We start from the raw sequence: 27,719 nt of genomic DNA, 5'->3' as shown, positions 1-27,719 counted from the left end.
TGAGCTGAAATTATTGCTTAGTTCTAAAGTAAGAGTTTTTCTGGAAAACTTGAAGAACTTTGGGCTGAATATGTGCTGTCCAAATTCTTGGGATTTTTATGCCACCATTATTTTTAAGATTAGGATGATCACAATTTCAGCTACTTTTCCAATCTATTTGTTGTAAAGTGTCAAGAGCGTGATCTCTTATGGAAAAGAATAACATGTAAGAAAGTTTTAAAGCGAATAAAAGTTGAGCAGCTCTCAGATGTGAACTGTAGACTAAAATACACAAAGATTATTGAAGAACAAATGAAAGAGTTTGAGAACAGAAACCAAACCTTTCAAGGACTACATCCGGTTTCACCAATACAGCCACTCTGGTCTTGCTGACCATGCGCTGGATACCTGCCATAGAATACGGTGGAAGAAAACCACGATAATACACCGTGGCAAATACAAATATGAAAGGCTTTTCATGGAATCAGCTTCAGCCCTAAGAAACAATCCAAACCTCAACAAATTTGGCTGCATGAGACTGCCTCAAATTTGGGAAACCTACATCAGAAGACCTTCAGCCCAATCGCCCAAGAATACCAACATTGCCTGCTAGGGGCACCATCAGGACTTTAGGATAAATAATAGCTTCCTGCTTCTACCTCACTTACTGTTTGTTGTGCCAGCATGCACGTGTCTTGTTCTTAAGTTCCTTGAAAATGGCAACGTGACGTTGCCAAAATATTGAAGTATATTAAAATTTATTTTAATGTATATCCTAGTTTACGTTGTAATTTCCTTAAATTATTTAGTAAAAAATGCATAACAACGTCTAAGCATTTCCATGAGAATTAGTTATTAATAATAAAATAATAGAACATATAAATACTTTAAGTTATGTTGGATCTGAAATATCGTATGAAGGAGAAAAAGACATAAATTTAAAAACTTCAAAATTTTTACAGATTATCATCATCATCATCATCATCAAATTCCTGCCATGTACCCTCAAGGGGTGTACAGGATATGACAGTACTACATGAAAAAATTACATCATTACTAACTTCCTATCTACAATTTTCCTCCAAATCAGTCTGTTACTTGTCAAGACTCCAACATTATCAGATCTTATATTTCTATCGTCTAAGGCACTTTGTACCGTATCAATCCACCTATATCTTGGTCTTCCTCTGGGTCGTTTTCCTGCTAACCTGGCAGAGAACACTTGTTTTGCTAATCTTTCCTCTCCCATTCTATTTAAGTGACCATACCATCTGAGATTAGCTCTGCTAACGCATTCCTGGATGCTGACAATGTCAAGTTCTTTCCTAATATCCTCATTTTTAATATGATATTGCCATTGATGCCATCTGTTCACGCCTCTAATCTTTCTCAGGACTCTCATATCTGCGGTCTCTAGTCTTTGGTCAAGTGTTTTACTTCTGACCCAGCTCTCAGATCCATAAGTTAAAATTGGTTTGAACACAGTCTTGTATACAGCTAATTTAGTGTTCCGACTAATTTCTTTCTTATTCCATATGAATTTATTCAATTGACTTCCCACGATACCAGCTTTGCTGATTCTGTTGTCTATTACTATATTTAGTTTACCATCTTCAGTAAAAATTGTGCCTAAGTAGCTGAAATGTTTTACTTGTTCCACAGGTTCTACATTCACAACACAGTTGACATTTTCAATGATTCTGCCTATTTTCATTGTCTTTGTCTTTTTATTGCTGACCTTCATACCATATCTATTACAACAGCTATTCAATTTAGTCAGAGAATCTTGCAGACTTGTAGCGGATTTATTTAGAAGTATAACATCATCCGCATAAAGCAAAGAGCTGACATTAACATCTCCAATTTTGATATCAGGTTTAATACCACATTCCTTCATAATGTGATCCATATAGATAATGAATAACAGAGGGGATAATGTACATCCTTGTCTCACACCAGATTTAACATTAAACCATCTTCCTGTACTTCCTTCAATTCTAACTGCTGACTTACAACTCAAATAAAGTCAAAGTATTGCTTGATATAATGCCCCATTGACACCATATAACTGCAGCGTATTGAATAGCTTCTCTCTTGGCACCTTGTCATATGCCTTTTCCAAATCGACAAAACTTAAATATAGATCTTTGTTATATTCCCATGCTTTCTCGACTATTTGTCGTAAAGTGAAGATCTGATCCTGACAGCCTCTATTTGGCCTGAATCCAGCTTGTTCTTCACCCAGCTTTTCTTCCACAATTCTTCTCAACCGTTTCTCAAGTATACTTGCATAGATCTTGCCAGGAACACTCAGTAGGGAAATACCTCTGTAATTCTCACGTTCAGTTTTATTTCCCTTTTTATATATGGGTACTATGAGAGCTCTACTCCAATCATCGGGAATTCGTCCCTCTGTCCAGGCTTTCTGAACTATGCAGTGCAGCCACTGTAAGACTCTTATACCACCATACTTCAGCATTTCTGGTCGAATATCATCTACTCCTGCTGCCTCTCCACATTTCAAGCCTTTGATGGCTTTTTCTACTTCAAGTATGGATATGTATTCCTGACTGCATGCCTTACAGATTATAGGCCTGATAAATAGAACACTCAACCCAAATATAGTACAAAAAGAAACATGCTTGAAAATATACAATACTTTAGCAGTGCCCACATTATATGGCAATGAAATTTGGGCAATAAACAAAGAATAAAAACAAGTGAAATGAGATTTATGAGAACTGCAAAATACACATTATTAGATCAAAAAAGGAACGAAGACATTTTAAAAGAATTAAAAACAAAATCAATAGAAGAAAAACTAAACAATTATAAACAAAAATGGATTGAACATGTAAACCGAATGGCCAACACCTGACATCCTAAACAAATACTAAAATATAAGCCAATTGGAAAGAGAAGTCAGGGTAGACCTCAAAAAAGATAATGAGATTGGAACAGACCAATATGGTCTATGCCCGTAATTAGTGTTATGACCTTGTCGTATGCCTTTTACAGATCTACAAAATTAAGTTCAGATCCTTGATTAATACCCTAATGATTTCCTAAAGTGAAAATCTGATCCTGACAACCTTTATTTAGGCTGAACCCAGCTTGTTCTTCTCCAGGTTTCTCTTCCACAGTCTTTCTCAACCTCTATTCAAGTATGCTTGTATAATTCTTTCCTGGAACACTTAATAGAGAAATTCCTCTGTAATTCTCACATTCAGCTTTATTCCCTTTTTTTATAGACGGGAACTATTAGAGCTCTACTCCAATCATCTGGAATTTGGCCTTCCGATCAGTCTTTCTTAATTTTGAAGTGTGGCCTCTGCAAAACTTATATACCTCCATTTTGAGCATTTCTAGTCGAATATTGGTTACTCAGTAATAGGTGGCACCAGCGAATAATCAACGTTAAATTTGTGCTCCTGCATTTTATCGTAACTGCAAGTGTGTTTTGCACAAAATAAGCAGCAAACGGAAAAGTAACAGAAGTTACTAAGCAGCTGACGCTGACTACTACAGTACAACTTGTAAGTACCCATAGTCCATTAAATCTGCTATATTTTACAACTAAAAAACAGCCACGTGAAAGCGCTATGCCTACCGTCCGAAATAAAGATGGCGGCAACAATGGAAGACTACCTCAAGTCCCGTCAGTGTAGTCACCGATCAACAACAAGCCGAATGACATTAAGAAGTGCCGCAGCTGTGAAACAGAAGTCAAAGAAGGAAAAAAAGTATATTGTGTGATTTCTGCTGCAACTGGATACATATTTCTTGCGTGAAAATAAATGAATCGGTGCACAAGCTTTTCACCGATCTAAACCAGCCCTACTTCTGTATGATGTGCCTCCCTTCCGTAAAACAGATACTAAACCTAGGCAAAAGAGTCACAAACCTTGAGCAGCAGCTTAATATCGTGATCGATACCTTCTCCTCCAAAATCGGAAAGTTGGAAACTAAGCTCAAGATTCTCAACGATCAGCGCCCGTGCCTGCTAACGAACTTTGTGAACTAATCAATCATCGGTACATGAGTCGCTCGAGGCCGAAAATAGGAAACTCAATGCTGTTATCCTAAACTTTCCGACAGAAAACGGTAAATCCCTAAAAGAAGAAATCGGCAATCTTGCAAGAGAGTGCAATTTCGATTCCAGAAACATCGTCAAATGCCATAGTATCGGACCAATAAACAAAAGAATGGATGGAACAAACTATCCATGCCTCGTGAAAGTGACCTGCAACTCCCCAATAAACAACCAAATTTATAACAGCGATAAACAACAAGCTAAAGGACTTGCCCCAATTGCTCATACATGCTCGACCTGATTTAACCTTTTCCCAGAGAGAACAAAGACGCCAACTCCGAAAACAACTAGAAGAAAAATGCCAAAATGGAGACAACAGTTGGGTAATAGACTTCAAACAATCCAAACTAGTACAAAAACCAAGTGATGCCAGTAGCCACCAAGAACACCAGCATGCAGGCACTGCATAGTAAATGTGTAGGACCCTTGGGGTCAAATCCATGCCTTACAGAACCTTGCATATCCACTTCACCAACATCTATGGCCTCAACTCTAACCTCAACAGCATCCACTACCACCTGCAGTCCACCAAACCCCACCTACTCTTTTTAACTGAAACTCAAATCTCGCCTCCTCCAGCACTATTCATCTCAACCTTCCTAACTATACACTATTCAACTTTTTTTGACCCAGGGCTGGCGTCTATGCATATATCCACTCTGACATACCTTGCCAGAGAACAGCTAGTTTGGAATTGCCCGACTTCGACCTTCTTTGGTTGAAGATATCCCCCCCCCCACTCTGTCAAATTCATCTGCTGTCTCTATCGCTCTCCTAACACCACCAATCACTCAGAGCTCTTTCATTTCCTCTCCTTAAAAGTTGATTTTCTCCAGTCCCACTCCCCAAACAGCGAAATCATCCTCCTGGGTGATTTCAACGTCCATAACACTAATTGGCTTTCCTCTTCCAGTCATACAGATCCTGCAGGCAGAGATGCTGAAACATTTGCAGTCACTAATGATCTCACGCAAATTGTTCAAAAACCGACCAAAATACCAGATAACCCAAACCACTCCCCAAATACCCTAGATCTCTTCCTTACTAATGACCCCTCCAAATATGCAGTGAATGTAGTAAGTCCCCTGGGTAATTCTGACCACAACTTAGTGCTTATCTCCTCCCCCATGCAACAACACCTACACAGTTACTCCCACATAAGAGTAGTTTGACATTATAACAGTGCCAAATGGGACAGTCTCCAACACTACTACTATGCTTCATTCCCCATTGATTAGACTATTGTTTTCGGTCTTCCTATCCAGACATATGCACCGAACGCATCACCAAAGTGATCCTCGCTGGCATGAAAGCATATATTCCCCACACTACTCAGACCTACCGTCCGATAACTTAACCCTGGTTCTCCAAAAAATGTGCCAATGCAGTACAAATGAAAAATCAGGCATTCCACAACTGGCTCAAATCAAGAACCCCCATCCTCATTCAATACCTACACTGAAGCCCAAAACAAAAGCAAGAAAACCATCAATACTTCCAAAACAGATTTTGAACGGGCAAAAAGCAGGAAGCTTGCAGCCTGTCCAAACAGAAGCCGTGCCTTTTGGTCCCTTGCCAAGGCAATTGGCCATAACTTTTGCCCTACACTATTCCCACCTCTATCATACCCAGATGGCTCATTTGCAACATCACCCATAGAAAAGCTTACCTCCTGGCATCACACTTTGCCTCCAATGCACACATAACTGACAATGGCAAATGCCCTCCAGTCATTCCAACTGCCCAACATACAGTGCCCCCTATATCCTTTTGCCAAAAAGACATCACAAACCTGCTGTCTAAAATTAGACACAAAAAAGTCTCCTGGTCCAGATGGAATTCCTCCAATTATTCTGAAGGTCTGTGCATCTGAACTAATGCCTATCCTATATCACCTGTACACACTCTCTTACTCCACTGATATATATCCGAAAACCTGGAAACTGGCCTATATTCAGCCCATTCCTAAAAAGGGTGACAAATCACTGCCATCTAACTACCGCCCTATATCACTCACTTCAGTCCTATCTAAAGTAATGGAGAAAATCATCATCAAATTCCTGACATGTACCCTCAAGGGGTGTACAGGATATGATAGTACTACATGAAAAATTTACATCATTACTAACTTCCTATCTACAATTTTCCTCCAAATCAGTCTGTTACTAGTCAAGACTCCAATATTATCAGATCTTATATTTCTATAGTCTAAGGCACATTGTACCGTATCAATCCATCTATATCTTGGTCTTCCTCGGGGTCGTTTTCCTGCCAACCTGGCAGAGAACACTTGTTTTGCTAATCTTCCCTCACCCATTCTGTTTAAGTGACCATACCACCTGAGATTAGCTCTGCTAATGCATTCCTGGATGCCGGCAATGTTAAGTTCTTTCCTAATATCCTCATTTTTAATATGATATTGCCATCGATGCCACTGTTCACGCCTCTAATCTTTCTCAGGACTCTCATATCTGCGGTCTCTAGTCTTTGGTCAAGTGTTTTACTTCTGACCCAGCTCTCAGATCCATAAGTTAAAACTGGTTTGAACACTGTCATGTATACAGCTAATTTAGTGTTCCGACTAATTTCTTCTTATTCCATATGAATTTATTCAATTGATTTCCCACCATACCAGCTTTGCTGATTCTGTTGTCTATTTCTATATTTAATTTACCATCTTCAGTAAAAATCATGCCTAAGTAGCTGAAATGTTTTACTTTCCACAGGTTCCCCGTTCACAACACAATTGACATTTTCAACAATTCTACCTATTTTCATTGTCTTTGTCTTTTTAATGCTGACCTTCATACCATATCTATTACAACAGTTATTCAATTTAGTCAGGGACTCTTGCAGACTTGTAGCAGATTTATTTAGAAGTATAACATCGTCTGCATAAAGCAAAGAGCTGACATTAACATCTCCAATTCTGATATCATGTTTAATACCACTTTCCTTCATAATGTGATCCATATAGATAATGAATAACAGAGGGGATATGTACATCCTTGTCTCGTACCAGATTTAACATTAAACCATCTTCCTGTAATTCCTTCATTTCTAATGAGAAATGGAGAAAATCATCACTTCTCAAATCCTAATCTACCTTGAAGGTACCTGGCTATTAAGCGACCACCAGTACGGATTCCGCCGAAGCCGTTCAACAGGAGATCTACTGTTATACATCACCCATCACTGGACAAGCGCTATGGAGAAATTCGGCGAATCCGAAGTAGTTGCACTTGATATCTCCAAAGCCTTTGACCGAGTCTGGCACAAAGGCTTACTAAGCAAACTCCCATCATTTGGCCTGCCTCGGGTCTTCTGCAGATGGAGTGCCAGCTTCCTGTCTGGACGCACACTATGTGTGATGGTAGACAGTTCCCTATCCTCTCACCATCCAACTAATGCCGGGGTCCCTCAAGGCTCAGTTCTCTCACTGACCCTCTTCCTTATATATATCAGTGACCTACTTCAGTTGACCTCTAACCCAATACACAGTTTTGCAGATGACAGCACACTACATTCCTCCCTTTCATTTGACAAACCCTACCCTACACGACTCACTTCAACCCACAGAATATCAACCGCCACTGCCCTTAATTCTGACCTCCAAGCCATCCTCCGATGGGGCTCAGACAACCTTGTCAACTTCAACGCTAGTAAAACCAAGTTCTGTCTTATTTCTCACAAAAAAGAACCATTTTCTCCCAGCAATGACTGTTGTTTAGCTACTTTTAGACATAGCTTAGCTCACTTACATTTTTCTTTGTATTCTTTAGGATGTCTGCTGACTTATTTGCTAAGAACTTTTGGTATGCTTTCTTCTTTTCCAGGATTGCTTCTTTAACTTCTTGTGTCCACCATGGGACTCTTATTTTTCTGTCCTTACAGCTAACTTCACCATGTGCCTCCCTAGCTGAATCAATCAGTGTCTTCTTCAGTGTTTACCACTGAGACTTCAATGTTTGTATAGTCGAGTCTCAGTGAGGCTTTTCTTATTTCTTGTGTTTTCTCTCCACCTAAACTTGTGCACATCTTTATGTTGGAATATGGTATTAGTAATGACTGGTGTGTGTCCTGAGTAGAAATCCAGTAAATACTTAACATTATTATTAGTTTTGCTCTTTTCTCCAAATTTTTCCAGAAAGTTTCTATATTCCTAGTGTGATTCATTTCCTACTCTGCTGTTTAGATCTCCAACAAGGCCTTTTTTTTTCTCCCATTTTCATTGTCAGCTGCCAGTTCTAATGACTATAAAAATTTGAAAAAACTCAGTTGCATGTGGTTATATTGTGCATATAATCAGCTTGTGTCCTTTTACTATTCTATAAAATTATTTTTTTAACATGGAGGCATATGGCTTATTCATAGGTGTATGTGATCCAGAATTTTTTTGTCAGATAAAATTCTTGTACTGCAACTTTGTATTCATATTATATTCAATCTATCTGCATTGCATTAAGTATTTCTCAGTCATTATTCGGCACTTTTTTTTGAGGGGAGGTTGCGATTTTTCAGTGACTTGTTATAAATCCTAACAAAATGATTTTCTTCCGAGTTATTGCAAATACCGAAAAGTTTTAGCTTGTTTTGAAAGACAAAAATATTTTATTACTTACTAATGATTATTGTTTTTTGTAGGCATGAGCCGTCACAACGCAGATGTTCAGAAATGTCTGGAAAATGAAGATGGTATATCTTCTTTATTAAGAGCAATACAGCGTCCTGTAGAGAAACTTAGGGTCAAATCTGCTTTTTTGCTTTCAAGTTTGTGTAGTGAACGACCATCTTTCAGAGGTAATAATTTACTAAATACACTGTTAAACACTATCAAAACACTGTATTGTAATTTAAACTTAAAAGCTGGAATAATCTCAGTCATCTCATCTCATCTCATATTGGTTATTGCTTTGTTTGCTAAAATTGCTCTTGTATCAGGTTTGTTTACTGCATTAAAAGTAGAAAGTATTCTTATACTTAACAAGAAATTTTATTCTTGTTTAATCCTTTGCCAGAACATATGCAAACAAAGTTTGTGCATGAAGTATCTTCATGACTAGTTTACTTGTATAAAGAGGCTGTTGACTTCACATGAGTTGTCAGTATCCCATAATGCTTTTGCATTATAGGATACTGAGGTCGATACTCAGACTACTTTTGATCTTTATTGAGATCTTATCAGTGAGAACCAGACAAGAGGATACTAAGGCAGTTGATGTGAAGTCAACAGCCTCTGTATACAAAATAGACTAGTTGTGAAAATACTTCACATGAAAACTTTGTTTGATTATGCTTGGGTAAAGGATTAAACAAAAACATAATTTCTTGTCAAGTGTAATATTTTCTAAAACCAATGAAAAAGCTTTCTTTTAAGAATTTTAATCACTTACACAGAGATGAATAATGTTTAAAGTTTAATACACTAATAAAATAAAGATATTGTATTTGTTATTTTAAATATAATCTTATTAACAGTGGAATATTCTAGTTATCTGTGTTACCTCTGTAACACCAAGTTAATCTCTAAGCAAAGAACACTTCATTTTAAGCAACATTGCACTTAATGAAAAATGATCCCAAATATGAATATATTTTTAATGATATAAATTATGAGTGTGATTTCTTGTACAGCTGTTGTTGCTATTCAGAATTTTTTTAATTTTTATGCCAAGCCACCTATGAAAGATCATTAATGTTTGTGTATATTTTGTATCATGTACACACCTGATGTATCCTATCAGATACACTAAACTCTGTTCAAACGAGTGTTAAGGAAAATTCAGATAGTTCATATCTGGTTAATGTGATGACTTTTAAGCTCAATTATTTTTAGAATCCAGAAGATCAGATTTAAAAAAAAAAATATACATATATATATATATATATATGTATATATATATATATATATATATATACATATATATATATACACCTTATTTAATTTACGGATCTGAGAGCTGGGTCAGAAGTAAAACACTTAACCAAAGACTAGAGACAGCAGATATGAGAGTCCTGAGAAAGATTAGGGGCATGAACAGATGGCATCAATGGCAATATCATATTAAAAACGAGGATATTAGGAAAGAACTTGACATTGTCAGCATCCAGGAATGCGTTAGCAGAGCTAATCTCAGATGGTATGGTCACTTAAATAGAATGGGAGAGGAAAGATTAGCAAAACAAGTGTTCTCTGCCAGGTTGCCAGGAAAGCGACCCAGAGGAAGACCAAGATATAGGTGGATTGATACGGTACAAAGTGCCTTAGACGATAGAAATATAAGATCTGATAATGATAATGTTGGAGTCTTGACAAGTAACAGACTGATTTGGAGGAAAATTGTAGATAGGAAGTTAGTAATAATGTAGTTTTTTCATGTAGTACTGTTATATCCTGTACACCCCTTGAGGGTACATGGCAGGAATTTGATGATGATGATGATGATGATGATATTTGCAAAGTTTAAAGAGAAAATCCTTTGTGTCTTATTTACTCATATTTAATTCAGGAATGCATTGGCAGAGCTAATTTCAGGTGGTATATGGTCACTTAAACAGAATGGAAGAGGGAAGATTAGCAAAACAAGTATTCTCTGCCCAGTTGACAGGAAAAAGACCCAGAGGAAGACCAAGATATAGGTGGATCGATTTGGTAAAAAGTGCCTTAGAAGATAGAAATATAAGATCTGATAATGTTGGAGTCTTGACAGGTAACAGACTGATTTGGAGGAAAATTGTAGATAGAAGGTTAGTAATGGTGTAAATTTTTCATGTAGTACTATCGTATCCTGTACACCACTTGAGGGTATATATCAGGAATTTGATGATGATGATGATCATCATCATCATCATCAAATTCCTGCCATGTACCCTCAAGGGGTGTACAGGATATGACAGTACTACATGAAAAAATTATATCATTACTAACTTCCTATCTACAATTTTCCTCCAAATCAGTCTGTTACTTGTCAAGACTCCAACATTATCAGATCTTATATTTCTATCTTCTAAAGCACTTTGTACTGTATCAATCCACCTATATCTTGGTCTTCCTCTGGGTCGTTTTCCTGCCAACCTGGCAGAGAACACTTGTTTTGCTAATCTTTCCTCTCCCATTCTATTTAAGTGACCATACCATCTGAGATTAGCTCTGCTAACGCATTCCTGGATGCTGACAATGTCAAGTTCTTTCCTAATATCCTCATTTTTAATATGATATTGCCATTGATGCCATCTGTTCACGCCTCTAATCTTTCTCAGGACTCTCATATCTGCGGTCTCTAGTCTTTGGTCAAGTGTTTTACTTCTGACCCAGCTCTCAGATCCATAAGTTAAAATTGGTTTGAACACAGTCTTGTATACAGCTAATTTAGTGTTCCGACTAATTTCTTTCTTATTCCATATGAATTTATTCAATTGACTTCCCACCATACCAGCTTTGCTGATTCTGTTGTCTATTTCTATATTTAGTTTACCATCTTCAGTAAAAATTGTGCCTAAGTAGCTGAAATGTTTTACTTGTTCCACAGATTCTCCATTCACAACACAGTTGACATTTTCAATGATTCTGCCTATTTTCATTCTCTTTGTCTTTTTATTGCTGACCTTCATACCATATCTATTACAACAGCTATTCAATTTAGTCAGAGAATCTTGCAGACTTGTAGCGGATTTATTTAGAAGTATAACATCATCCGCATAAAGCAAAGAGCTGACATTAACATCTCCAATTTTGATATCAGGTTTAATACCACATTCCTTCATAATGTGATCCATATAGATAATGAATAACAGAGGGGATAATGTACATCCTTGTCTCACACCAGATTTAACATTAAACCATCTTCCTGTACTTCCTTCAATTCTAACTGCTGACTCACAACTCAAATAAAGACTAAGTATTGCTTGATATAATGCCCCATTGACACCATATAACTGCAGCGTATTGAATAGCTTCTCTCTTGGCACCTTGTCATATGCCTTTTCCAAATCGACAAAACTTAAATACAGATCTTTGTTATATTCCCATGCTTTCTCGACTATTTGTCGTAAAGTGAAGATCTGATCCTGACAGCCTCTATTTGGCCTGAATCCAGCTTGTTCTTCGCCAAGCTTTTCTTCCACAATTCTTCTCAACCGTTTCTCAAGTATACTTGCATAGATCTTGCCAGGAACACTCAGTAGGGAAATACCTCTGTAATTCTCACATTCAGTTTTATTTCCCTTTTTATATATGGGTACTATGAGAGCTCTACTCCAATCATCGGGAATTCGTCCCTCTGTCCAGGCTTTCTGAACTATGCAGTGCAGCCACTGTAAGACTTATACCACCATACTTCAGCATTTCTGGTCGAATATCATCTACTCCTGCTGCCTTTCCACATTTCAAGCCTTTGATGGCTTTTTCTACTTCAAGTATGGATATGTATTCCTGACTGCATGCCTGGTCAGTGTTTTTTATCACTGTGCTGTCATCACTGCTTGTTTCATTTAGCAGTTTTTCAAAGTAATTACTCCATACTTCAAGGATATCTTTTTCTCCTGTTTTCATTTCACCTTTATCATCTCTAATTCCTTTTACAGCACTCTTTCCTCCATTCCTAAGCTTCTTCAACAACCTCCAGAATATTTTGCCACCTTCTTGATATTTATTTTCTATATTCTTGCCAAAGTCCTCCCATGACTTTTGTTTAGCTAGTTTTACACACTGTTTAGCTTTCTTACATTTGTCTCTGTATTCTGTAAGAGTAAAAGCTGACTTATTTGCCAGGAACTTTTGATATGCTTTCTTCTTTTCCTTCACTGCCTCTTTAACTTCCTGTGTCCACCAGGGAGTTCTGATTTTTTTATCTTTGCACACAACCTCACCACATGCCTCTCTGGCAGAATCAATCAATGTTTCCTTCAGAGTTTGCCACTGAATCTCCAAGGTTTGATTCCTGTTCTCAAACTCTTTCATTTTCTTTTCAATAATATTTCTGTATTTTAGTCTACAGTTTACATCTGAGAGCTGCTCAACTTTTATTCGCTTTAAAACTTTCTTACATGTTATTCTTTTCAATATGAAATTCAATTTTATCCTGCTCAAGACTAAATAGTGATCACTTCCAATTTCAAATCCTCTGTACACTCTGGTGTCCTGCACCAGGGAGAAAACATCACTATCAACAATAACATAGTCAATGAGACTTTTCTTATTCCTAGCCTCTTCTCTCCATGTGAATTTGTGCACATTTTTATGTTGGAACATGGTGTTAGTAATAACCAGTCCATGTCCTGAGCAGAAATCCAACAGATATTTGCCATTATTATTAGCTTTGCTCTTTTCTCCAAATTTTCCCAAAATATTTTTGTATGTGTCACAATCATTTCCTACTCTACTATTTAGATCCCCAACAAGGACCAACTTTTCCTTTTTCATTGTGTCAGTTGCTTTTTCTAAAGCCTCAAAAAATTCCTCCACTTCTACCTTAGTAGAACCTTCTGTGGGACCATAGGCACAAATAAGTCTCATTGTCCAGTTCCCCATTCTCATATTTGCCCACATTACTCTACTTGAGACTGACTGCCATTCAAGAAGATTAGCCTCGTATTTTGTGTTGAATACTATGGCTACTCCTTCTTTTCCTTGATTGTTATTGCCTGAATATAACATTTTGTATTTATTGCTCAGAAAGATCTCACCAGTTTTGGTCTTTTTTGTTTCAGTCACCCCTATTATGTCGATCTGGTACTTATCTAATTCCTCAGCTAGCTCCATTTCTTTGCCATTCAGGCTTCTTACGTTGATAGTACCGATCTTTAACTCTGGTGATGTTGAGTTGGGGTTTGTTTTCAGATTTGTTCCAGTAGCTGACTTTTCGCTGTTCGCCCTGGTTCCCTGGCAAAAACAACGGGGGCCTTGTTTAACTGGGCGACGCCCCAGCCGGCATGAAATTTTGTCATGTCGTACCATCATTTTTTATTTTGGTTTAACCAATAAGAATACAATTTGGTCGGCTAAATCCCAAATTGCCAGCCCATCCTCGTTCGTTCAGTATCAAAGTAGATACCCAACAGGGTGCACCACGAGAAGGTGAGGTTTTGATGATGATGATATATATATATCATCATAACACTAATTACGGGTATAGACCATATTGGTCTGTTCTGGTCTCATTATCCATCCAATATCCTTTTTTGGAAAATTAGTTGGACAGAAAAGAAAAGTAATAAAGAAGTTCTGAATATAGTTCATGAAGAGTGGTCATTAATGAAACACATCAATAAGAGAAGAAAAAGCCTAATTGGACATGGGATACTGATTACAGAAATAATGGAGGGGACTGTAGAAGGAAAGAGGCCACGAGACAGACCAAGAATTTCGTATATAAATAACATAATGATGCTAACTGGCACTAAGAGTTATGAAGAGATAAAAAGGAAGTCACAAGACAGGATGTTGTGATGTGCTGCTATATTTACCAATTTTCGGATTGATGCACCAAAGAAGAAGAAGAACCTTTTTTGAGGTCTACCCTGCCTTCTCTTTCCAATTGGCTTATATTTTAGTTTAGGATGTCAGGTGTTGGCCATTCGGTTTACATATTCAATCCATTTTTGTTTATAATTGTTTAGTTTTTCTTCTGTTGATTTTGTTTTTAATTCTTTTAAAATGTCTTTGTTCTTTTTTGATCTAATAATGTGTATTTTGCAGTTCTTCTCATAAATCTCATTTCACTTGTTTTTATTCTTTGTTTATCTTGTTTGTTTTTGTACTATATATTTGGGTTGAGTGTTCTATTTATCAGGCCTATAATTTATAAAATATCATGTGAAATATCATATGATATTTCACATCCAAGATAACTGAAAGTATTTATCTGTTCTATTATTTTATTATTAATAACTATTTTGCTTCTAACTGGAGTTTGTCCATAAAATGGCATTGTTTTAGTTTTATCTATGGAAAATTTCATTCCAAACTGTTCTACTATAATGTTTAAATTATATATTGCTCTTTGTAAATTGTCTTCCTTATCTGATATTATTACCTGATCATCTGCAAATAATAGCATATTTATTTTGTCATTCCGGGAAATTTCTATACCTTGATTGTTTAAGGTGTTCCACTGTAATATTTCATTAATGTAAATATTGAAAAGTGTTGGAGACAGAGGGCATCCCTGTCTTACTCCTTGGTTTATAGATTGTTTTTTAGACAACTTTTCATTTTTATTTCATTATGTTTATATATATTCAATATTGCATGTAGTAAAATATTAGGTATATATATTCTTCATAATATATCAAACAGTAAATATTTTTTTACTTTGTCAAATGCATTTTCGTAATCTATAAACAAAAGATGAGTTTCTAAATTAAATTCTCTTCTTTTTTCTATAAGTAGTTTTAAACAGAAAGCTGCATCCATTGTAGAGCAGGTTTTGTTTTAAGGTGTTCCTTAAACTGTTCCTTTCAATATTTCATTAATGTAAATATTGAAAAGTGTTGGTGACAGAGGGCATCCCTGTCTTACTCTTTGGTTTATATATATATATTAATATATAAACTCCTTACTCCTTGGTTTATATATATATATATATATATATATATATTAATATATAAATGGGGTGCTTAAGGGTCAAAGCTGTATAACTGAGAGGAGACCTCCACATAGCCTTTAAAGGAATGCGGAGAACCGACCAGGGCTTCTGACCTAATGTCCAATCCTCACCTTCTCGTGGTGCACCCTGTTGGATATCTACTTGGATACTGAATGAACGAGGATGGGCTGGCAATTTGGGATTTAGCCGACCAAATTGTATTCTTATTGATTAAACCAAAATAAAAAATGATGGTACAACATGACAAAATTTCATGCCGGCTGGGGCGTCGCCCAGTTAAACAAGGCCCCCGTTGTTTTCGCCAGGGAACCAGGGCGAACAGCGAAAAGTCAGCTACTGGAACAAATCTGAAAACAAACCCCAACTCAACATCACCAGAGTTAAAGATCGGTACTATCAACGTAAGAAGCCTGAATGGCAAAGAAATGGAGCTAGCTGAGGAATTAGATAAGTACCTGATCGACATAATAGTTGACTGAAACAAAAAAGACCAAAACTGGTGAGATCTTTCTGAGCAATAAATACAAAATGTTATATTCAGGCAATGACAATCAAGGAAAAGAAGGAGTAGCCATAGTATTCAACACAAAATACGAGGCTAATCTTCTTGAATGGTAGTCAGTCTGTAGTCAGTCAGTAATTTCATTGTGTCAGTTGCTTTAGAAAAAGCAACTGACACAATGAAAAAGGAAAAGTTGGTCCTTGTTGGGGATCTAAATAGCAGAGTAGGAAATGATATTGTGAGACATACAAAAATATTTTGGGAAAATTTGGAGAAAAGAGCCAAGCTAATAATAATGGCAAATATCTGTTGGATTTCTGCTCAGGACATGGACTGGTTATTACTAACACCATGTTCCAACATAAAAATGTGCACAAATTCACATGGAGAGAAGAGGCTAGGAATAAGAAAAGTCTCATTGACTATGTTATTGTTGATAGTGATGTTTTCTCCCTGGTGCAGGACACCAGAGTGTACAGAGGATTTGAAATTGGAAGTGATCACTATTTAGTCTTGAGCAGGATAAAATTGAATTTCATATTGAAAAGAATAGCATGTAAGAAAGTTTTAAAGCGAATAAAAGTTGAGCAGCTCTCAGATGTGAACTGTAGACTGAAATACAGAAAGATTATTGAAAAGAAAATGAAAGAGTTTGAGAACAGGAATCAAACCTTGGGAATTCAGTGGCAAACTCTGAAGAAAACATTGATTGATTCTGCCAGAGAGGCATGTGGTGAGGTTGTGTGCAAGGATAAAAAAATCAGAACTCCCTGGTGGACACAGGAAGTTAAAGAGGCAGTGAAGGAAAAGAAGAAAGCATATCAAAAGTTCCTGGCAAATAAGTCAGCTTTTACTCTTACAGAATACAGAGACAAATGTAAGAAAGCTAAACAGTGTGTAAAACTAGCTAAACAAAAGTCATGGGAGGACTTTGGCAAGAATATAGAAAATAAATATCAAGAAGGTGGCAAAATATTCTGGAGGTTGTTGAAGAAACTTAGGAATGGAGGAAAGAGTGCTGTAAAAGGAGTTAGAGATGATAAAAGTGACATGAAAACAGGAGAAAAAGATATCCTTGAAGTATGGAGTAATTACTTTGAAAAACTGCTAAATGAAACAAGCAGTGATGATAGCACAGTGATAAAAAACACTGACCAGGCATGCAGTCAGGAATACATATCCATACTTGAAGTAGAAAAAGCCATCAAAGGCTTGAAATGTGGAAAGGCAGCAGGAGTAGATGATATTCGACCAGAAATGCTGAAGTATGTTGGTATAAAAGTCTTACAGTGGCTGCACTGCATAGTTCAGAAAGCCTGGACAGAGGGACAAATTCCCGATGATTGGAGTAGAGCTCTCATAGTACCCATATATAAAAAGGGAAATAAAACTGAATGTGAGATTTACAGAGGTATTTCCCTACTGAGTGTTCCTGGCAAGATCTGTGCAAGTATACTTGAGAAATGGTTGAGAAGAATTGTGGAAGAAAAGCTTGGTGAAGAACAAACTGGATTCAGGCCAAATAGAGGCTGTCAGGATCAGATCTTCACTTTACGACAAATAGTCGAGAAAGCATGGGAATATAACAAAGATCTGTATTTAAGTTTTGTCGATCTGGAAAAGGCATATGACAAGGTGAAAAGTGAGAAGCTATTCAATACGCTGCAATTATATGGTGTCAATGGGGTATTATATCAAGCAATACTTAGTCTTTATTTGAGTTGTAAGTCAGCAGTTAGAATTGAAAGAAGTACAGGAAGATGGTTTAATGTTAAATCTGGTGTGAGACCCTCTGTTATTCATTATCTATATGGATCACATTATGAAGGAAAGTGGTATTAAACCTGATATCAAAATTGGAGATGTTAATGTCAGCTCTTTGCTTTATGCGGATGATGTTATACTTCTAAATAAATCCGCTACAAGTCTGCAAGATTCTCTGACTAAATTGAATAGCTGTTGTAATAGATATGGTATGAAGGTCAGCAATAAAAAGACAAAGACAATGAAAATAGGCAGAATCATTGAAAATGTCAACTCTGTTGTGAATGGAGAACCTGTGGAACAAGTAAAACATTTCAGCTACTTAGGCACAATTTTTACTGAAGATGGTAAATTAAATATAGAAATAGACAACAGAATCAGCAAAGCTGGTATGGTGGGAAGTCAATTGAATAAATTCATATGGAATAAGAAAGAAATTAGTCGGAACACTAAATTAGCTGTATACAAGACAGTGTTCAAACCAGTTTTAACTTATGGATCTGAGAGCTGGGTCAGAAGTAAAACACTTGACCAAAGACTAGAGACCGCAGATATGAGAGTCCTAAGAAAGATTATAGGTGTGAACAGATGGCATCAATGGCAATCTCATATTAAAAATGAGGATATTAGGAAAGAACTTGACATTGTCAGCATCCAGGAATGCATTAGCAGAGCTAATCTCAGGTGGTATGGTCACTTAAATAGAATGGGAGAGGAAAGATTAGCAAAACAAGTGTTCTCTGCCAGGTTGCCAGGAAAACGGCCCAGAGGAAGACCAAGATATAGGTGGATTGATACGGTACAAAGTGCCTTAGACAATAGAAATATAAGATCTTATAATGATAATGTTGGAGTCTTGACAAGTAACAGACTGATTGGGAGGAAAATTGTAGATAGGAAGTTAGTAATGATGTAATTTTTTCATGTAGTACTGTCATATCCTGTATACCCCTTGAGGGTACATGGCAGGAATTTGATGATGATGATGATGATATATAAACCAAGTTTTGTTTAGTTTTAATAAAACTAAAAACTATATACAGAGTAAGCTATGCTTTTGAAATCTTGTCTTTTCGAGAATAAATTCGCCCATGCATTGACTAATCATGTTACTTGTTTGTTTTACATATTTACATATACAATCAGACTGAGCATCTTGTTTTTTTGTTTTTTTTTTACAACAAATTCTTACAGAAAAAATATATGTTCATTGGAGAGTTTTCTATTAGACATTTTCTCAAAATATAAAACTTGTGCTGTTTTCTCCTTAGCATCATGGAATTATGCAGTATTTCCTTATTTAGCATTTATTTTTTTTTTTGCTCATCCTCACTATCTCACTGAGTAAAAGATTGTCTTACCTCAGGCACTTTAATTATAAGGAACACAATCACAAATTCTTTAACAGAGAAAAACAGTTTCCTTTACTACTTGATAAACAAAAATGCATCGGAATACACCTCTTATTCATTAATGTCACATTATAATTTGAGATTTGTCTAATTCCATCACTCGTTTCCAAAAAAAAAAAAAAATAATTCTGATGAATTATTATTTGGGGGGGGGGGGGATTTTCTTGTATTAGTCTTCTTCACTGATATTCTTAAGACAGGTGAAGAAACTTTGTTTTATTATTTCTTTGAACATTGAAATAGAACATCTATTTAATATCTCCTTTTGTTACTATACATTTGTTTATAGTATCAGTCCATCGGTGATAGGATTCAATTCACTTTGCAAAAATTCCATTTTCGAATCTCCCATTTAATACATTCTGACTGTCAAATTTTACAAAAGCTTTCTTCCTGAAACAAAATTCTTTGTGTTCATTCTCAAATTTCTTCTCTTTTTTTTTTTTCTTTTTTTTTGTTACATTGGTACCAAGTGTTCTCTATGTCAGTCCATCAATCTCCTCAGTTAGCATACGTACTAGTTCAGTGGTGTTCAACCTTTTTTACCACGCAAGCTACTTTTTTATAAAAAGTTATTCGGCAATCTACTCTCTTATATAGATCACGTTCCCCCAACCTGATATCTGATTATGCACAAATAAACAACTAAAAAAAAATACACAACTAAAAACTTTATTTGTGTATTTAAAAATTTATTTATCACTTTTAATTATTTTAATACAACAAAAAAAAAAAAAAAATATATTGGAATAAAATATTTATTTCTCTATTTTGAAAAAAAAAAAAAAAAAGTTAAGTGAAATTTGGCATTGTTTGGACCTCGCAATATTTTCATAGTCAAGTTGATATGAAGAAGTGGCCAATCGCAGACAATCATCTAAATGATCATTTGTAATTTGGTTTCTCAATTGATTTTTTATGATGGTCATATTTGAAAAAGCGGCTTCTGACAAGCATGTCGATCCGAAACACGACAGAATTTTTCAGCAATATCAGTTAATATTGGGAATTTTTCATGTGCATACTTCCGAATGACTTCATTTCTTATTGATTTTAAATGTAAATTATTCTAAATGTTTATTATCTCAAGTTCTACTTCAGCTTGGTTTATATCAAACAGCCCACTAATTTTATTTGAAATTTGATGTTCAAGTTTTCTTGAAATGGATTATTGATAAAAGATAGTCATTTCAGTTTTATTAAAATTTTAAATTTTGAATTTATTTCTTCCTCAACTAATTCTATTTCATGAATAAATTCTTTTAAATCATAGCGAAGCATTTCTTGATTTTGTTCAAAAAATTTTAATGAATATGGGAGATGTCTAAATTGGCGATCATTTATATTTTTCTTTAATAAAAGTAAGTATTGTTGGAAAGTTTTTATTATCTCTACCTTGTAACTCTAAATTTAAATTGCTTAATTTCGTACAGAAATCTACTAAAAATGATAAGTGTAACAGCCATCTTTTATCACTCAATTGTGGATAAATATCTCCTTTTTCATCAAGAAAATTTTTTATATCGTTAATTAATACAAGAAATCTTTCTAAAAATTGACTTCTGCTGAGCCAGCAAACATTATTGTACAACAGAAGTTCCCTATCATCATCTGCCTGTAATTTAAATAACCGCCATTGCAAAGCTTTTCCTCAAACAGAATTTACAATTTTAAATGTAATATCCAAAACATCTTTTGTGTTTAATCTTTTACTACACAGTACTTGTTGGTGAATAATACAGTGGTACGTTAAAAAATCTGGATATTTGTCATCGTTTTTACATAATGAAATGAAGCCTGATTTATTACCTATCATTGCAGGAGCACCATCAGTAGTAATAGACACAAGTTTGAAAAGTGGAAATTTGTGTTGTTTCACAAATTCATCAAATGCCGAAAAAATGTCTTCTCCCCTAGTCCTTCCCAATAATGGTATAATTTTCAAAAGTTCTTCTTTACTTGAATAATCTTGAAATACCATGTGAATAAATACCATTAACTGAGCAATATCAGTGAAGTCGTTTGATTCATCAAATTGTAATGAAAACGCAACACTGGTGAATGTCTGACCTTAACCTGGCCTGAAAGCTTTTCTCTGGCAATTGGAACTCTTCCTTTTGGCAATTTGAAACCTTGTCTGCGTCCTAGAAGTAGTCTCTCTCTAGGGACGTCTCGAACTGAGAAGCTCCTTTCTGGAAGCAGGAAACTCCTCTCTCAAGCAACGTGGATCCGGGCAGTCTCTCTGACGGCGACTCTGGACCGGGCGGCCTCCTCTCTGACAGAAATTCTGGAACTGGGACCCCTTCTGCTTGCTTCAGTCCCTTTTTATTAGGCCTCCTCTGAGACCCCGCATAAAGTTTGACAATCCCCAAAGAATCGGTATGAGTCTTTCATCTTAAGTTTCAAGTTTGGCATGCCTTTTGTTCTCCTCTGCTTTCTTTTGATTGTAAGTTGTTGGCCATCGGAAAGTTGTTTGAACTCTTTCTGACTGACTTTGGAGATGTTTACACTTACAGCCTGCAAGCCATTCTCATACATACAAGTTTCAATAACAATCTTTCTAATGCCGCCATGTACAACTTCGGTGATAAAAACATTGCCTTTGTTTTTAACACTCTAACATATTCTTATTAAAGCAGTATATACAGTTAGCTTCAAAAGAGTTATTTACAAAAACATCTAATACAAACTATACCGAGATAAACAAATTTTATTTTTTTATAATATTCACATGGGACTTAACCTAAGTAAAAAATCGATGTAATGTGCTTTGGAATATTTAATATTTAAGCTACAATCGATTTTTTATACTTTGCTTATAATCGTATTCACTCGGCTGTTTGATTTCCACTGATCCAAATTAATTCATTTATCTGAACTTATAAGAAAATTACTGATTTGACAATTTTAACGAAAAATAAATAAACAATAGCTATACACTTAAAGCGAATTAAAAGTAATACAAAATAATGATAAATAAAATATCATGTTTACAGTTTTAATTAAATTTGTAAGGAAGGAGGAATACACAAGAGATCGACCAAAAATTGCTCCGCGATCAACGGGTTGAACACCCCTGCACTAGTTCAACTAATTTGCAAGCAAGAAGTTAGTAATGGCTACCACATTGTCATTAGTGAAAGGAGAATGTCTTTACAATGAACAACAGATATCACTGTACACTTAACAATTTTGAATTAATATAAAGAACCATTAAATTATTATGGTTATAAGAATCTGGCAAGTACATTAAATCTAAAACATTTTATATTATTTCTTTAAACAAATATCAGTTTTTATTTATTTTTTAATATTAATTTGTAGCACTCAGCAACTGCTTTTTAATTGGTAAACGGATTGTTGTATATACTTTGTTTTTTTGATTTGCTAATTGTGTCCACACACTGATGATGTACTGTTATTTTCAGTATGAAATGTTTGTACTTTTTTTAATCAAAGTTTATTACTGTGGAAGCTTAGAGGACATATTGCAAAGGTAGCCAAAATAGCACATCAGATTATGTGGCTATTGAGGGATAGGACATCTACCCCTCAACAGCCTTTTTAGTTATCTTACACCAGCTACTTAGGTGGCGCTTTTTGGAATTGTCAGTTAATGTTTAATTTTTGTGCCTAATTGTACTGAAGATGCCTGTGACACACGGGCGAAAATTATACCATTAAATAATTTTTCTACGTGAGTTTTTCCGTTATATTTTTATGTATAGTTATGTCTACTCACGGTTTACCTCTTTTAAAACTTAACATGCTGTATATTATGCAAACAAGTGGCTTTTCCCACAGAAGATTCAACACATTTTCAGCTCTTACAAACCTATTCCTAACAACACTGAATCTGAATAGAAGTTTGTAATTCATTATGTTGCTTAAATCTCTGAATTAGTTTCAAAGATCCTCAAGAAATATAATGTGATGCCTATGTTTTTTCTGGTCAATAAATTTCCTCTTTGTTGTACTTTGCCAAGGATATGGTCTCATCTTTGCCTCCCAGATATTGTATCAAGTTCCTTTTGATTGTCTTTACTGTTTGTTTTCTGTTCAGAAAAAGCACAGAAACATCTATCTTATATCAGAAGTAATAATCCTGAAATGTCTGGTCTAGCACCACATGGAATTGACTTTGACCACAGATCTTTTAGTCTGAGACTTATCTACTGCACCATTGCTACTTCAGATTTCAGCACTTGTCAAAGAGAATGATACTACTTGCCCCAGCTTAAATCATAATGGCTTTCTTTATCTAAAGTATGGGATCTTATTAGTTGTTTTTTTTTTAATTGCCTCTTGCAGTCATACCATACCATCTTTATTGTTGATATTTGGGTGGTTTATCAGGATTTCGCAGGATTCTTTAAATTTTCTTTCGTACCATGTTTTTGTGCGGTGTAAGGAGCAGGTGCTTTTCCAGTTGATTTGGTGTAAGGTGTTAAGTGCATGGTCTGAGAGGCCTGCTTCACCATAATGGTTATATTTAATGTGTCTAATGTGTTCTTTCTTGCATATAGGGATTGTCCGTCCTGTTTCACCAATGTACGGTAAGTTACAGGTGCAGCGGATGCAATAGACTCCAGGATGTTCTAATGGGAGGAGAGGATCCTTAGAGGAGCTGAATATGGTTTTAAGTTTAGTGGGTGGTTTAAAGGTGGCATTGAGGTTATAATGTTGTAGGATTCTGTTGATTTTTTCTGATAACCCTTTAATGTATGGGATGGCTATGGTTTTACTGTAATCTAGATTCGTTTTTGTTGTGGTTTTATAGAGTATTTTATTGACAGTATTTTTGTTATAGCCATTGTTTATGAATGTGTCACTAATGATTTTTAGTTCTTGTTTCAGGGCTTGCTGGTTAGAGCAAATAGTTGTGGCTCTGTTTTTAAGGGTGTTTATGACTCCATATTTTTGTGCTGGGTGGTGGTATGAATTTGCATGTATGTATTGGCCCGTGTGTGTCGGTTTTCGGTAGACCGTGAAGGATAGACTGCCTGAAGGAAGACGTGTAACCGGTGTGTCTAGGAACGGGAGCGAATTTTGGTTTTCGATTTCGATGGTAAATTGTATGCGTTCGTGTTGTTTGTTTAGGTGGCTGAGGAATGTGTTTAGCGTTTGTCGCCCGTGCGGCCAGATCGCGAACACGTCGTCAACATATCTGAGCCAGATTGTCGGTCGAAGCGTGGCGGAATCAAGAGCCCTTTGCTCAAAGGTTTCCATGTAGAAGTTCGCGATTGGGGGGGGATAATGGTGAGCCCATGGCTGTACCTTCCCTTTGTAGGTAGAATTTGTTTTGCCACAATCAGTTGTGGGGCAAGGAGTGATTTCTGATGTTCTGACTACATGCGACTAATTATGTAATAAAAAAAGTGCAACTAATTAAGGATTAATAACATCATTTAAGAGGTATGATAATCCTTACACTTCATAGAATACTTAACTAGATGTGCTCACATTCATAGCTGCATCTAAGACTCAATGTTACTGAAAATAAGTGTGCTAGTTCTTTATACAGGATAGCTGTAATGATAGAATAGGCATAAAGCTTAAAACATATATGCTATATATTTTATACATGTGGTCTTTTTATATTATATTTTGTTAAGATAAAACAAAGTGAGCAACTCCCATGCAATATATGTTGCATATATGAATTTTTTGACAGTTTGCCTAAGTGTGTGTGTGTTATGCATGTTCTAAATACATTGTTCAGGAAGATTATTTTCATGAAACAATGATGCTATAAATTAACTAAATATGTCCAGCTCTTCAGGAATCCACTGTTTGTCCTAAATTAAATCATCTTATTGTTTATTCATTATCCTAATTTGAAATTATTTCATGGGATGCTTACAGTTTTTTTATTTATCATCATATTTTATTTAAGTATTATAGGGAAACATACAGAAATATGCATATAACTTCTCATGTAGATAGTCTATTGAACTAAAATGAGCCAAACTGCTCTCTTATGTGCCAACTGGTAAATCATATTGTTCATGAGTCTCATCTTCAAAAAAAAATTTTACTTATGTATTGTCAAAACTATTGGATCTTATTCTATGTTCATTAGTTGGTGTAAAGAGCAAGAGCATTGAACATGGGTTAGTATGGATGTCTAAGTGGGTATCCTACTCGCTTTGACTGACTTTTCTGAATTGTTCCTGTTGGGCGTATTTGCTAGCTTTTTTCAAGAATGAGTGTGATTTTTGCCATGTATATCCTAATATTGATCAAAGGATTGTTGTCCCAATGCTATCGATGTTACTATTGTACACCCACAGATGCAAGACCCTTCGACACTTCTGCGCATGTCAGAAGGAGAATTCATTCTGATAATAGGGTAATCAATCCGTCTTGTGGGATGAATTGTTTATCATTACATGTCGGGAAAATTAACTTTTCTTTTATGAACATTGTAGTTTTTGAAGTGGTAACTATTTTGCTTGTATACCAGTTGAAAAATTTTACATATAAAGCACGTGATTTCGTGTGTTGGTGACCAATTTGTACATCCTTTATTTCTTTCTCCCCTTCAGCATGAATTGACTATTCTTGGCAATCTGCCAGACCTGGTCCTATGAACTGTGGACGTACTATAACTGTGATTGAGTAGTGATGTTCCATGTCTGGGAACCATATATAAATATGTCTCGATTCCTGGTTTTGTGCAGACAAATTTTAGTATTTGTGATTTGGATTTCTAGCTATTAGTTTCATTTATATAGAATTGAGGAGCTTTATGCTTTCTTTTCAGAGTATCCATTTGTAAACCAAGGTGCTGAAAATATTTTCTTTAAGAGAATCGTCATTTAGCATAATGTCTCTTTCTGTTTCTGTTCTGTATTTTAGCTACTAATGCAATTAGTATCATTTTTACATTCTTTGTGGTTTGGGGCAGTCTGAATGTTGATTAGCACATCATCATCATCTGCAAAGCAGAGACTACATATGTGGGATTTGGCCTGCCAGACCTTCAAAAGTTGTTAGATACCCATATCTTGTGAGCCTGAAAAGGTAGGCAAGGATAATAATAAAAAGATAATGACAGAGTCTCCCTGAAGATTTCTGGTGGAAATAGGAATGCTCTATCATCTTTCCATTTAGCAGCTCTGGCATGATTCTGCTATAGCTTTAGTTATTTTCAAGAATGCATCATGATAACTGAGAATTTTGAACATCTTTTGTCTGTTGATTTAAATTGAAGAAATTTTTTTTATCTCTTGCTCATTCTAGCAGTCTTCTAAGGCAGTGGATTCTACAATACCTCTGTTTTTAAGAAACCTGTTTGATTTGTGAGCAGAAGAGGTGCTACATGTGATTCAATTCAGTTAGAAGCATTCGGTTATAGATTTTTAGTGGAAAAATCTAGAAAGTAGTGCGATACCATGTAATTTTCTTGGTTGTATCGTTTGGTTTTTGGATATTGATATTATTAAGCTATTAGACCGTCTCTTCATTGTGATGAAATGTTGGATGTTGGTACAGCTGTTGCAGATATTTTATAGATTCCAAAGTTTCTTTCTTGCATGTTTAATAGCCTTTGCTGTTATGACCATCCAGTCCAAATGCTTTCTCATTCTTTTGGCTTTTTAGTACAATTTCAGATTCTTTCATTGTGAAACCATTACATATAATTGGAAGTTTTTTTTTAGATTATTATTTCTGACAAAGCATCAGTAGCGAAGTTCACCAGTGAATTATTCAGTAATGTTTTGAAGTAATTTTTCTACATTAAGAGTTCTTCATTATTGTCCTCAAATAACTTGCTGTTTTTATCTTTGATTCTTGGTTTTTTGGGTTTCCTTTCTTTATTGCATAAGGAATTAGCTATTTTCTGGATTTATGTACATTCTGATATAGTTCTAATTTCTTACAGATAATCTGGATTCAGAAAACCAATATGCACTATGAGCCAACACATTATGACTAACCAGCCTGTTTCCAGCCAACCAGACTGCATGATTGCCAGAAACAGGCATTGGCAGTCTTAGTATAGGAATGGTCCTCCTGGACATCACTGCATCCTCTCATTTCCACTGAACATATCTTAACTGCTAATTTTAACCTGGGGATTATTTCAGACCTTATGTGGTGATGTGGCCCAACAGATCTGGACTCTTCCAGCAAAACTCCCCATGTCCCAAGGCTTGCCTATGCAAGCATGGTTTGAGGAGCATATCTAAGCTAGGACAGTCCGGGCTACACCCTAGTTATGAGTATTTATTTATTTTTTTAAATTTCACTTTTTCTGAGAATTTTCTTTTATTCACTAATGATCAGCGTACACTTTTTTTATATAATAATTCATAAAAGTATAAGCTGATTACTTTCAGAATCATCTACCTGTCCAA

At 35.6% G+C, this 27,719-nt stretch overlaps 1 protein-coding gene across 1 annotated transcript in view; it reads left to right on the top strand.

The window, feature by feature from the left end:
• LOC150092716 (hsp70-binding protein 1) overlaps positions 1 to 27,719 on the top strand; it is a 72,229-nt gene that overhangs the window by 33,425 nt on the left and 11,085 nt on the right. Inside the window, exon 4 of the mRNA XM_090414362.1 lies at positions 8,717 to 8,872. Within this exon, the coding sequence (XP_090270488.1) occupies positions 8,717 to 8,872 (156 nt within the window). The remainder of the gene's footprint in view (positions 1 to 8,716; positions 8,873 to 27,719) is intronic.

Source organism: Typopeltis vanoorti, chromosome 25, assembly GCF_054136105.1.
Source record: "Typopeltis vanoorti isolate ZY-2024b chromosome 25, IOZ_Tvanoo_1.0, whole genome shotgun sequence".
NCBI lineage: Eukaryota > Metazoa > Arthropoda > Arachnida > Uropygi > Thelyphonidae > Typopeltis > Typopeltis vanoorti.
The sequence above is the reverse complement of the archived record's forward strand: the minus strand, read 5'-3'. Positions and strand labels throughout refer to the sequence as shown.